Source organism: Typopeltis vanoorti, chromosome 7, assembly GCF_054136105.1.
Source record: "Typopeltis vanoorti isolate ZY-2024b chromosome 7, IOZ_Tvanoo_1.0, whole genome shotgun sequence".
NCBI classification, from domain to species: Eukaryota; Metazoa; Arthropoda; class Arachnida; order Uropygi; family Thelyphonidae; genus Typopeltis; species Typopeltis vanoorti.
Window position 1 is genome coordinate 80147202 of NC_143555.1, and position 13506 is coordinate 80160707.

At 34.4% G+C, this 13506-nt stretch overlaps 1 protein-coding gene across 7 annotated transcripts in view; it reads right to left on the reverse strand.

Moving 5' to 3' along the window:
• Window positions 1–13506, reverse strand: part of LOC150104805 (TBC domain-containing protein kinase-like protein) — a 559840-nt gene that overhangs the window by 501447 nt on the left and 44887 nt on the right. For all 7 annotated transcript variants that reach the window (XM_090395364.1, XM_090395368.1, XM_090395367.1 and 4 more), the window contains exon 4: window positions 6524–6638. In XM_090395364.1, the coding sequence (XP_090251490.1) occupies window positions 6524–6638 (115 nt within the window). The remainder of the gene's footprint in view (window positions 1–6523; window positions 6639–13506) is intronic.

Sequence of the window (13506 nt, forward strand, 5' to 3'; positions counted from 1 at the left end):
GAAATCGCACCTTGGATAACAACAGTTTTGGTTAACGACTGTAATCCTGGAATGGATTACCATTGTTAACCAAGGCACCACTGTACATATAATATATTTGTTCACTTTTATTAATGCAGTTGTATGCTTAATATTACCAGAACTGCCTTGTGGTGTCTAAGTGGCAGTGTAACAAAGGAAGCTGATATATACTTAAGTAGTAAATTTGTTTACTATATATTGTAATCCTTGAGAATTCACACAGAAATAATACTGTACATATGTTATTGTATGTTTACAGTAATGTTCTATGCAAACATTTGTGGATGCAGACGTTTTACAGCAACCATGTTGTCACTTGAGTTTCTCTTTGAATTGTGGTAACAGACATGCACATTAGTTGTGAGTTTTTAGAAGAGCTGTAGCGGGATAACAAGAATTCGAGTAAGTAAACAAGAAGGGGAGAAATAGAAAGGAAGAAAAACTACCAATTAAGTTCTGTGAGCTCAGAAAAGTTTTTATATGCATCTTTATCTACTTTCTAAGGAGGCACTTGAAGTTAATATTGAAGGACAGCATAATATATCAAGCCTTTGTATATTAGTGAGAAGGTTATGTGGTTAATGAGAAGCAAGTTGTATATATCTAAGGAGCAAGATAGAAGTGCATTTGAACTGCTCAATTAAATGTATTCCTATTTGTCTGAGCAATTATTCCTTATGCTTACTTCAGCAAAATAAAGGAAGGCTGTGTTAAGGAAACTTATTTACTAGAAGAAGACATATGCAAGTAGATTAGTTCAAGTGAGATCTTTAATTTTTATAATATTCTAAGGAATCTGAGAGATAAGACAGAATGAATGAATAAAAACAATAAAATAAAACAAATTCGCTTATAGTGCTATATTCAATTTGTTTTGTATAGTATTTGATGCTATCCCTCGGAAATGAATTTTAACTGGGGGAATCCGGGAGTGAAAGATAATGTTTTCTTTGAGCTCATGTTCAATTCTAATCAATAAAAAACTCAACATACAATATTCTTGTGACCAAGTACTTCTTTGTATGTATTAAGAAGTTAGATATATAGGGTAGTAGAAATTAATTTACTAATTATAATTTAATGAAATGAATGTTACATCTCCTTACAGAGATAAAGAGAATCACTTAATATACAGAATTGAATCTATTTGTATATATTCATAATTATAATAAGTATTCGAATTTTTTTTATGTTTGAGCTTCATTCCTTGAATAAACACAACACCGATTTTGATGTCACTACACCATCATTGGTACAAATCCGAAACATTCTAACCAACCACTAAATATAAAATTATATATAAATATTGTTATCTTACTCTCCATGACTGAATATAACTAAAAGGTTGGATAAACATAAGGTGAGATTTAACACTGATGACACAGTTGACAGGAATAACAAAACTGGCACAGTACACAGCATAACAACAATCACAGAGCACAGATGTGATTTAACTAAAGCCTCAAAAAAGGAAGAATGACTTCCTTGATTTTAACATCACAATTATCTCTTGTGATGACTATATCACCTTAGTAATGTGGCCTTGCCACTAACCTGAAATCTCTTAACTGTTACTTCCAAGTCTCTCTACCCTCATTAATAACTTGCAATAAATTCCAATCAATAAAATACTCAACACAATATTCTTGTGACCAAGATCTATAACCTTGAACTTGGCAACATTAAACTGACACCAGGTCTATTCATGTCCCCATAGAAATATCATATCAGATATATTACATATTATCCTTTTCAACCTGGCATCATCATAAAACAACTATATATCACTCTGAAGCCATTCTCAATATACAAATTTAACAGTAACAACCAAAGGATAGAGTCCTGAAATAAGCCACTAGTCACCTTCATTCTGTTACTCTATTCCTCCATGCACTGCTTTCTTTCTCAGTTGGCCAATCACCTATCCAAATAACGAGTATTTTTCATTTCCTCTATTCCAATTTTCATGTGAACCTTCTGTCTGATATTCTGTCAAGTCCTTTACAAAATCTAGTAAACCATATATCTTTGTTCAAATCAGTCATCACTTTGTCATAAAATATAAGCATATAATACAATACAATCTAACCTTAATGAATCCATGCTGTCATATACAGAAGATCAAATTTCTATCCAACTATTTCAGAACATGTAGCCTCACCAGCATATTGTTCTTTACTCTAAAGATATTAACTGGTTTATAATTCTACCACCATCATCATACAATAGACCTACTTTCCCTTCCATTCCTTGGGAATAATATACGAGTCAAACCACAAATCAGGGAATTTGACATTCCCCCCCCCACCTCTCCTGAATTTGCTGGCTACCTAATACATGCCCACAAATGGCACCAATCTGCAACAGGTTCAGAAACCACTCATGTGAGGTGGTTGATTTAAGAAAAGCCTTCTCTGCTCCTGAAATGAAATCAAAATCTCATCATCATCAATTTCGTGATGTGTACCCTCAAGGGGTGTTCAGGCTACTATGATAGCACTACATGATTAATCTTCTAGCAAAAATTTTACTACAAATTAATCTATTACTTCAATATAGTTATTCAGATTTTGTGACCACATGTTTATTAAAGAAAACTATTTTTAAAACTAAACAAGTACTAAAATCAACACCCGACAAGTTTTGTTAGTTGTCAGACTAACATCTTCAGGAGTAAAGAAAATTAAAAGTTTAAAGCACAAACTACTAGAAATTACAAAAATTAGTTCATTTGTTGGTATCGTTAAAAAACCGAATAACAGATCTATACAACCGTTAATGCGTGTTAGCTGGAGACAATGCTCTTTGTTATCGCGTTTTGTGGTTCACACTCACTCTGTCTGAGGTCTGAAATTGGTAAATTTTTAATAAACGATGACCAAATTTGATTTAAAATCAAACCTTGGTTTTTTGTTGCATTGCGTAGGAATTTTAACCATATTTGCTGCCTCTCTGAATTTTCTTGTGAAACAATTCTTATCTATATAGGACATGTTTGTTCTATCCCAGAGTATATCATGACTGGTAGAGGTTGTGTGAAATGCCAATCCCGATTTATGTTCTCTCTTATTCTGTACATCCTTTTGATAATGTAATAGATAAATAAAATATCCAAAATAAAATTAGCCAAACTTCTCTACAAATACAACATAAAATTGCCTTTCCTGCCACTTGAAAAAAATCAAGATCTCTTCATCCTCCGAAACCTGCACATCACCCAATGAAAAAAAAAAGGGTTTATAATATTCACTGTTCCTGTAACATCTGCTATGTGAGCCAGACGGGGAGATCGGGAGAAACCTGCATGAGCGAACATCAAAAGGACGTACAAAATAAGAGAGAACATAAATCGGGATTGGCATTTCACACAACCTCTACCAGTCATGATGTACTCTGGGATAGAACAAACATGTCCTATATAGATGAGAATTGTTTCACAAGAAAATTCAAACAGGCAGCAAATATGACTAAAGTTCCTACGCAATGCAACAAAAACCAAGGTTTGATTTTAAATCAAGTTTGGTCATCGTTTATTAAAAATATACCAATTTCATACTTCGGACAGAGTGAGTGTATAGATCTGTTATTCAATTTTTTAACGAACTGTTTAGATCTTCACAATACCAAAAATGAACTAATTTTCGTAATTTCTAGTAGTTTGTGCTTTAAACTTTTAGTTCTCTTTAACCCTGAAGATGTTAGTCTGATGACTAACGAAACTTGTCGGCTGTTGTTTTTAGTACGTGTTTAGTTTTAAAAACAGTTTTCTTTAATAAACATGTGGTCACAAAACCGGAATAACTATATTGAACTGCTTAACCACAGAAACCTCCGCAGGAATAATCTATTACTTGTCAGCACTCCAATACTGATATATTTAACATTTCGTTCTTCTAAAGCACATCTGACTGAATCAATCCAGCCAGACCTTGGTCTTCCTCTGGGTCTCTTTCCTACTATTTTGACATCAAATACCTGTTTTGCTAACCTTTCCTCATCCATTCTATTTAAGTAGTCATATCACCTTACATTAGCTCTGTTCACACATTCTTGAATGCTAACAATGTCCAGTTCATTTCTAATATCTTCATTTTTAATGTGATTCTGCCATTGATGCCATCTGCCACTTCCCAGTTTTTCTCAGAACTCTCATATCTGTAGACTCTAGTCTTTGATCAAGTGCTTTATTTCTAACCCAACTCTCAGATCCATAACGTAAAACTAGTTTAACACTGTCTTGTATACTGCTAGTTTGGTGTTTTGTCTAATTTTTCTCTTATTCAATATTAATTTATTTAACTGGATTCTCATTAAACCAACTTTTCTTATTCTGGTGTCTATTTCCAAATTAAATTTGGATCTTCACTAAAAAGTGTGCCTAAACAGCTGAAATATTTTACTTGTTCTATAAGCTCTCCATTCAGAATGCAACTGAAGTTTTCTATGCTCCTGCACTATTTTCATAGTTTTGGTCTTTTTATTGCTGATTTTCATGCCAAATTTGTTATAGCTGTTATTCAATTTATTTTGAGAATCTTGGAGATTTGCACTAGATGTGTTTAGGAGTTCAACATTATCTGCATAAAGCAAAGAGCTATGTTTGACATTTGTCCAATTCTAATATCAGGCCTAATACCACTTTCTTCATAATGTAATCCATATAGATAATGAATAAGAGCAGAGATAATGTGCATCCTTGCCTTACCCCTGATTTTATATCAAACTATCTTCCTGTATTTCTTTCAATTCTAACTGATGACTTACAACTTAAATATTGACTACGTATTGCTCTGTATAATGTTCCATTCATCCCATTACAATTAAAGCATTTTGAAAAGCTTTTTCTGGACACCTTGTCATATGCTTTTTCCAAATCTTGAAAACCTAATTACAGATCCTTGTTATATTCCCATGATTTCTCAATGATCTGTCATAAAGTAAAAATCTGATTTTGACAACTCCTCTTTGATATGAACCAGCTTGTTCTCCTCCAAGTCTCTCTTCCACAATATTTCTCAACCGCTTTTCAAGTATGTTTGCATAAATCTTACCTGAGACACTAAGTAGAGAAATTGCTTTATATATATTTATATATAAATATATAAATATATATATATATATTTATATATAAATGGAGACTTCAAGAGCTCTACTCCAATCATCTGGAATTTGAACCTCTGACCAGGTCCTCTGAAATATGCAGTGTGGCCACTGAACCTTTTGACTCCATATTTAAGCATTTCTGCTTAAATATCATGTACACCAGCTGCCTTTCACATTTTAGGTTTTTGATGGCTTTTTCTATCTCAAGTATTGATATGTAATCTTGCTCGCATTCCTCTTGAAAATTTTGTACTACTGTACTGCCACTGCTTGTTTTGTTTAAAAATAATTACTCCAGGCATCCAGGGCATCTTCAGTTTTTATGTCACCTTTATTATTTTCGATTCCTTTTACAATACTCTTTACTCTATTTCTAAGCTTTTTCAATAGCCTCCAGCCCATTTTTATTATTATTATTATTTGACACCTCCAGGGAGTCCAAAGACTCATCGAGGGAGAGTGTGCCAATAGCATTGAACGATTGAACCCCTTCCAACTACTAACTGCACTCAAACTTGCTTAACTTTTTGCATGAGCCATTAGTAGCAGAGGCTCTACCAATCGACCAACTCCTGATGTTTATTTTCTGTATTCTTACCAAAATCTTCCCATGATTTTTGTTTAGCTACTGTTACACACACCTTAGCCCTCTTACATTTTCTCTATGTTATTTTAGTTCAACTGCTGACATTCACTAGGAACTTTCAGTATGCTTTCTTTTTTTTTCTCTATCCTTGCAGACAACTTCACCACATATCCCACTCCCATCTGTAGCTGAATCAATGAATAGTTTCTGCAGAATTTGCCATTGAGACTCCAAGGTTTGGTTCTTGTTTTTAACCATTTCATTTTTTCTTCAATAATGGTCCTTGTTCAAGTAAACAGCAGAGTAGGAAATGAATCACATCAGGCATGTAAGAACATTTTCGAAAAATTTGGAGAAAAGGAAAGAGCTAATAATAACAGTAAATATCTATTAGATTTCTGTTCAGGATACAGATTTGTCATTACTAATGCCATGTTCCAATATAAAGATGTGCACAAGCTCACGTGGAGAGAAGACAAGAAATAAGAAAAGCCGTATTGACTATGTCATTGTTGATAGTGATATCTTCATGCTGGTTAAGGATGTAAAAGCGTATAGAGAATTTTAAAAAGTGACATCACTTAGTGGTAAGATAAAAATGAATATCACACTGAAAAGAACAGTACGTATGAAAGTTTTACAAAGAATTAAAGTTGAACAACTTTTACAGATAAATTGTAGACTCAACTATACAAACCTCAGTGAAGAAAATGAATCAAAATATATAACTATGATATCTTAAACAAACTTGATATTCTAACAACAAATTTCCCAATAAAAAGCAGTTACTTAGTAAAGCAGGAAAAAATTTACCTGTAAATCTAGAAGGATACATGATGGAGATAAGCAACGATGAAAAATACCTTGACTGTGAAGATATGCTAAGCCATCCAAAACCTCAAATGCCAAGTGTGTTAGCTTCTCATAACTAAAATAAAATGTGTAAATATTGCATGTAAATTTAGAAAAATATTAGGACATACTGAATAAATTTAAAAAAAAAAAAACGATTTTTTTCCACTGCAACAAAAATGTGTTTACAATAAAATCAAATATACTGTTTAAAAATATTTATTGTGTGGAAAATTGGGCCATCTACCAGTGTTCAGAGAAATATTCATTGATATTCAAATAAGCCGATAAAATACTGCATTATTTATAATGCAGTATTTTATTTACTCTTTTGAATATAAATTTTTTACAAATGTTTTTATTTACTGAATTTGTACACAACATGCCTTAAATCATTCCTGATTAAAGCCCATTCTGTAATTTGCCTGATGATAATTCTCCTATAATGATTTGCCAGTACCTGATAACGTCTGATGAAATCTTTTGCCATACATACAAAATGCACCAAAGTTAATCAAAAACATGTTTAAATTGGAGTTCAGACCCTATTTTTCAAGACATATCATCACACTATCATTTAAGCTTTCAATAAGTTTCAAGAAGAGACCACCATGCAGTCTATAAAGGAATACAAGTGGGCTTTTAAACAAATATTCAAACCTCACCTTCTTATGCACATCCATTACTAGGTATTACCTGGATGTGAATTTGATCAGCTAAGTAAATACAATTTACTTAGCTGATTAAACTGTATTCTATAATAGCTGAAACAAGATATACGTTATGATAATGCAACACACTTAAATATCATACAAACAGGATATCATCTAGATAAGGCCCACTGTTTTCCATAAGAAATCAAAAAATGTCAGCTACCAGAAAGAATGTTGCCTTTCATAAAAATAAAAAAATTAAAAAATACCCTCTCATTTTTTCACTCATGTTAAAAAAACTTTTCATATTTCCTGCTGAAAAAGTGACTCACTTTATAGAGAAGAGTGGGTGAAATATAAACAGCAAAGGAATATATTCAAAACATCCATTTTTGCACTGACTTTTTTTTTTTAATTTTAGGTTTCAATTTACTTCATATAGTGTGAAATCACTATATGAAGTATCTGGTCTGTCCAATTTGTCTGCAAGTACACCTTCATTCCCATGATTAATTAATATATAATCTTTGCACTTGCCTCTCTCTCTCTCTCTCTCTTCTTCTGGATATCGATCCACCCATAAAATTCTTGAGAGAATGGATAAGTAAAGCAAAGAAACATAAGTTTGCATGAGCTAACATAACATTCTAATATATTTTTATAGTACATTTTTAGTATTAGCATTGTGCTAATAAATTGATTGATTATTAATTGATTATGGATTATGGAGCATCCCAAAATACCGATGCCATGACCTTTCCTGCTGATGGAACCGACTTTGTCTTGGTAATTGATTATGGATTAAAAACTACTACAGACCAACCATGAAAACTTTTTTTCAAGATGCTTTATGCCTCCAATAAGCAGAGAAGTGGTCTTACAATAAGCAAAAAAATTCATCTTTTACCTAATGACATTCACAAATGTCCATGTCTACAGTGGGATTCAAACCCCCATAGCTTGGTCATGTAGCCAACCAGGCTAGAAAGTATTATTTTATTCGTATTTGCCCAAATCACTGGTTTGGAATGATTTCCAATTTCATTCATTGAGTTAGTTGTTTTAGGGTTTATTCATTATCATCATCAGCAATTTTGGTTATATACCCTCAGCATTTGTACAGTATACTATGATAGTATTACATGACTAAATTGTCTTTATTATAACCATACACTACACAGTACCGCAGGTGATTGTTTAGAGAAGTCAACATATTGAAAAAAAAATCATCATCAAATTCCAGATATATATACCTTAAAGGAGGATAGTACAGCTATATTAAAGAATTAAATTTAGATTATCACCAGCTTCCTATATTTTCTTCAAAATTAGCCTATTATTTGTGAAGAATCCAAAACTGTTTGATAATTTCTTGGGTTCTTGTGAGAGAACTATCTTTGTTAGTATGTAATGATCGAGAGTTTTAGATGTGATCATTTTGTCAAAGGGAGTGATTATTAAAAGTGATTATTATGTCGCATCTTCATCCAGATGATGACAGTGATCATGAAATGATCATCTGGGTTGATAGCCATATGAAGACTTCTGTGAGGAAACTATATACGAGGGTGGTATGAAAAGTTCTCAGCCTAACAATGAAAAAAGGAATTTAGAATTTCAAAATTAATTTTATTTTTCAACATAATCTTCCTTAAGACTAATACATTAATTACAGCAATGATCCAGTGCCATTATCCTGTCCCTGTAGTGGTTCGCAGTAAGTTCGGCAAAATACCACTCTACAGCTGCAAACACCGCTTGATTTGAAGAAAAACGCTGAAGGAAGAGTTTTAGTTTTGGGAAGAGATAGAAGTCAGAGGGAGCCAAATCTAGGGAATAGGGTGGATGTTCCAACAATTCGTAGTGCAGATCCCTTAATTTTTCCATTGCCATTTTTGCAACTTTTGTGGGCAGTTGCATTGTCCTGATGAAAGATTATTTTTTTCTTCTGCAAACCGGGTCTTTTCTCACGAATTTTTTCATCTAGTCTGGTTAAAAGATAGGAATAATATTCCCCGGTTATTGTTTTACCCTTTTCAAGATAATTAATAAACAAAATGCCTTTAGCATCCCAAAATACCGATGCCATGACCTTTCCTGCTGATGGAACCGACTTTGTCTTCTTTGGTGCTGAAGCACCAGCTTCTGTCCACTGTTTTGACTGCTGTTTGGATTCTGGTGTGTAATGGTGAATCCAAGTTTCATCCATAGTAATTAATCAATGGACAAAATCAGATTTGTTCTTCTTAAAACACTCCAAGCACTGTTCAGAGATTTTCATGCAAGTGCAGCACCCATCTTGTGCAAAGCTTTTTCATATGCAATTCTTCATGCAAAATATATCCTACACGTCCTTTTGAAATGCCTAGTCTCACCAATTTCACGCACTTTGACTCACCAGTCATCTAATATCATATCGTGCACTTGATCAATGATTTCTGGTGTTGTTACACTTTTTGGACGTCCTTCACGTGGATCATATTTAATGCTGGTACGGCCACATTTAAACTCGGCAGTCCATTTCTTAATTGTCGAAATTGAAGGAAAAGAGTGCCCATAAACTTTTATGAACTTCGAATGAATTTCTTTTAGCGTTAAACCTTCTTTTACAAAGAATTTTATAACTGCTTGATACTCAAATTTATCCATTTCAAGGGATACAGGCAACACTTTTGCTTCAGACAGCTATATAAAACAAACTACTTGATAGAATGACTTGCAATTGCACATGGATGCTTATGACAGATGTACCAACTTAAAAAAAATAAAAAATCTTGCCGATAGTGTTGCCATCTATGATTGAGGCTGACAACTTTTCAGATCACCCTCGTATGTTAAACTATAGAGCTGGTGATTATGAAAAGCTTAGGAGGCAGCTTGGTGTTATATCATGGAATGAGGAGTTAAGCAGAAAGAAGATAAATGCTGCTTGGGCACTGACAAAGAGACATTTAACTGTATCAGTGTATGAATGTATTCTGAGGGTCAAAAGGCTGAATAAATTTAGTAGGTACAAAATGAATGAATGGAGGGATTAAGCATGACATCTGGAAGAAGAAGGCACTATGAGGGCAGCACAAGATGATTAATGTAATAATCAGTTGCATAAAAAGTATAAAGAGCAGTCCAGCAAGGTGACTCATTTGGTAAAGACCAGAAAATGGTACAAGCAAAACCTTTGGAAAAGGTTATCAACAATCAGCTTTTGAAAGTACTGACATGAGAACAATGAAATGTTAGTTCGATGGCTGACTTTTGTCTCCCTTTTTTTTTTTTTTTGGTGGTGGTGGTAGTGGGGTGGATGTGGGCTTGCTTCCATGCTGTTGGGTAGATGCCAGTAGAATATGAAAGTTTATATAGACAATACAGGACGGATGCCAATTCTAGAGCACAATTGGAGGAACACCATCTGGATCAGGAGCCTTATTAGTATCAAGATTAATGAGGGTTTTTCTGATGATCCATTGACAAAAGTTCAGAGGAGACATGCAATAGGCAACTTGTGGAAGTAAGAGAGGTGATCTGCTTTGGTTGTCCAGACAGGAAACAGAGGGAAAAATGGATGCCAAGAGGGCCAACTTTTCCTTGAGTGAAGTTACTGTAATGCCATCAGGATGCAAGAGTGGTGGCAACATGGAAGGTACACCCAACAGTCTTATCAAGAGACCAGAAGGTTCAACTGCTAATTCAGTAAATGAGTTTATTGCATTTCATTCTTACGAAGTCTACTTTGGAATCATTGATAACTTTTTTGACATGTTTCTAGATGTTGTGTAAGTTGAATGAGAAGCTGGAGTTTTTTAATTTAAGCAATTGAACATAAGCTGCATTTTTATCATGGATGGCAGAAACACATTTCTTTGAGAACTGGGGCTTGGATACAGGTCAGAGGTTTGCAGTGGAGTGGAGAATGAAAGCACTTATTCCAGTGAGGATTACTAGATCAGAGCAGGTGTTTGGATCATGAAAGTGAAATCAGCAATCTGACCACAGAAAAGCAGCATAAAAATTCCAGAGGTTCATCCCAATTGGCACAATTATAGTGCCATAGGGTATGAGGCAGAGAGTGGCTGGGCAGAGGAAAAACTGTAGAGAAGGAGATGTGAATAAGATTGTGGTCAGGATTACCAAGGGAAGAACAATCATCCACAATATATTTGGAGGGAGAATTGGTTACAAAAAAAGGTCAAGAACATTGGTGGATTGCCTGGTATTCTGGTTAGTAGACTGACTATTTGTGTCAGGTCATGACTGATTGCAAATGATTCAGCTTCCCTACCAGGTTCCCAGAGGATTCTCACAATTCGGGTAATTAGTTGATAAGATATCAATTTTTAGTGATATGTAGTAATAGCAAGTTGTCAGAGTAAGGAAAGCAGTAAAGGCAGCAAATGAAGGCTGTAAAATGAGGTAAGGAGGAGCAAATCAAAAAGTGGGGGATTCTAAGTTGGATAGCCTTTGATAGGGAATATTAAATTTCACAAAAGCATATTCCATCCTTTTTTTATGCTAAATGCATCATGTAGGATGTAGCTGAGATAGTTGAAGTGGACTGTGGTCATGGAAGATGCCAATTGAGGTTCAGTTAGAAAAAAGAAATCAGGTTTTGATGTCTGTAAGTGATGATGTATGTCATTAATGTTTCACTAATGTTTATATTAATCTTTTGAATGTTGATGAAATGAATATGGAAGTGTTTCTTATTGGAAAAAGTTTTGGTATTATTTTGAGTGGGTTGGGGTGTATTTTTATTATTTATTCCAATTTTTTTGTTATATTTTTCATATTTAAAAAAAATTTTGTTACTTTTTATGGAAGATTTTTTTTATATCCACAGTTAAAACTCTAGTATTTTTATGGTGTACTTTCATGTGTAAGGTGGATGATTCAGAAAAAGAGAAGGGGCATGCAGCCAGGACGAGGAACTTGTGTACATAACTCACAAGCCGAGAGTGCCCAGACTCCAGTCTGGACCTGAGTGTGGCCTCAGACAGTGTCCTCTGCATACCATTGACTCAGTCTCCCTCCAAGCACGACCCAGCAGGGTAAGCAGCATTAGAATTATTCACCAGCTGTTCAGGAAGCCTCTAACTGATGCATTTCCATTTGGTTTAGTCCCATGCACTATCTGGTAGCCATCCTGCAGAAAACTGTTTTACTGCTGTACCCTCAAATGGAGTAGAAACTGCCTCCCTGAAAATGATAACAGTGTAATGAGCATGTCCAACAAGGTCATCACCCAAACTGCATGTGAGAAGAAAGGGAGAACAGAAACCAGAGACCCTACTCTGGGGATGAAACATTTCAGAAGCCATTTCACATCTCCAAAAAAGCAGGGAGGTGGTGTTTCACTGGGCGAGCAATGGAAGACATTTACCACCTAGAGGTCTATTGTTGGCATTTTCTCCAACGAGGGAAGATAAATATTTAAGGTGGCAATACTTGTACCACCAGAGCCCTGTTTGTGAAACAGGCCATTACCATGGGAAGGTGGGAATGACTGGATTGGGGAGGTTTTATATTGCACGATCACCAGCCCACAATGGCTTGATGTACACATGCTCTAACTTTTTTTTTCCATCACATGCACCCACACTTCTACTGATCCTAATAGAATCAGTTTTCTACCTGGCTGTCTCATGACTGCGTATAAGGAGAGATTTCATTCTCAATAGACCTTCACTGTTGTTTAATTTTTTGAATTCCAACTGTATTATGCCGACAATGATCTAACATATGTGTGAATCGAAATCTCTGTAATTAATCTATTTTAAATATTTTTGAATTGTGTCCACATGTAACTTATATAGAATCCAATTGTTCTGCCTTATATTTTGTCCTTTGTGTGACTCCACAAAAGCATGCTATCTCTTTCATTATCATCTTATCATTCTTATCACTTCTGGCACTTGCTCTCAAAGCACTTACTGAAATGCTTGCTCATCGAGTTTCTTCTTTTTACACAAATCTTTCCTCCTTCAAAGCAAAAAAATTTGCTCATGCTACCAAACAAAATCCTACATTCTGAATTTTCTACCCCCCCCCCTGCATGCCACTGTGATATTATTATTATTATTATTTGTTTAAGTTAAGGGATATTACATCCCATATTGTTTCTTAGCCGAATAAGAAACTCAAAAGAGTTTCATGCCGAATATAGAAATTATATAAAGTTCGGCGATTCCAAGCGTAAGCAAATACCTGGATAGCAGTAACTGATCCTTAAGGTAGTGCAAGCTGAGGCAACTCATAGCAAAGGTGGAGCAAGCTCTGATCACTATTCTTGATATT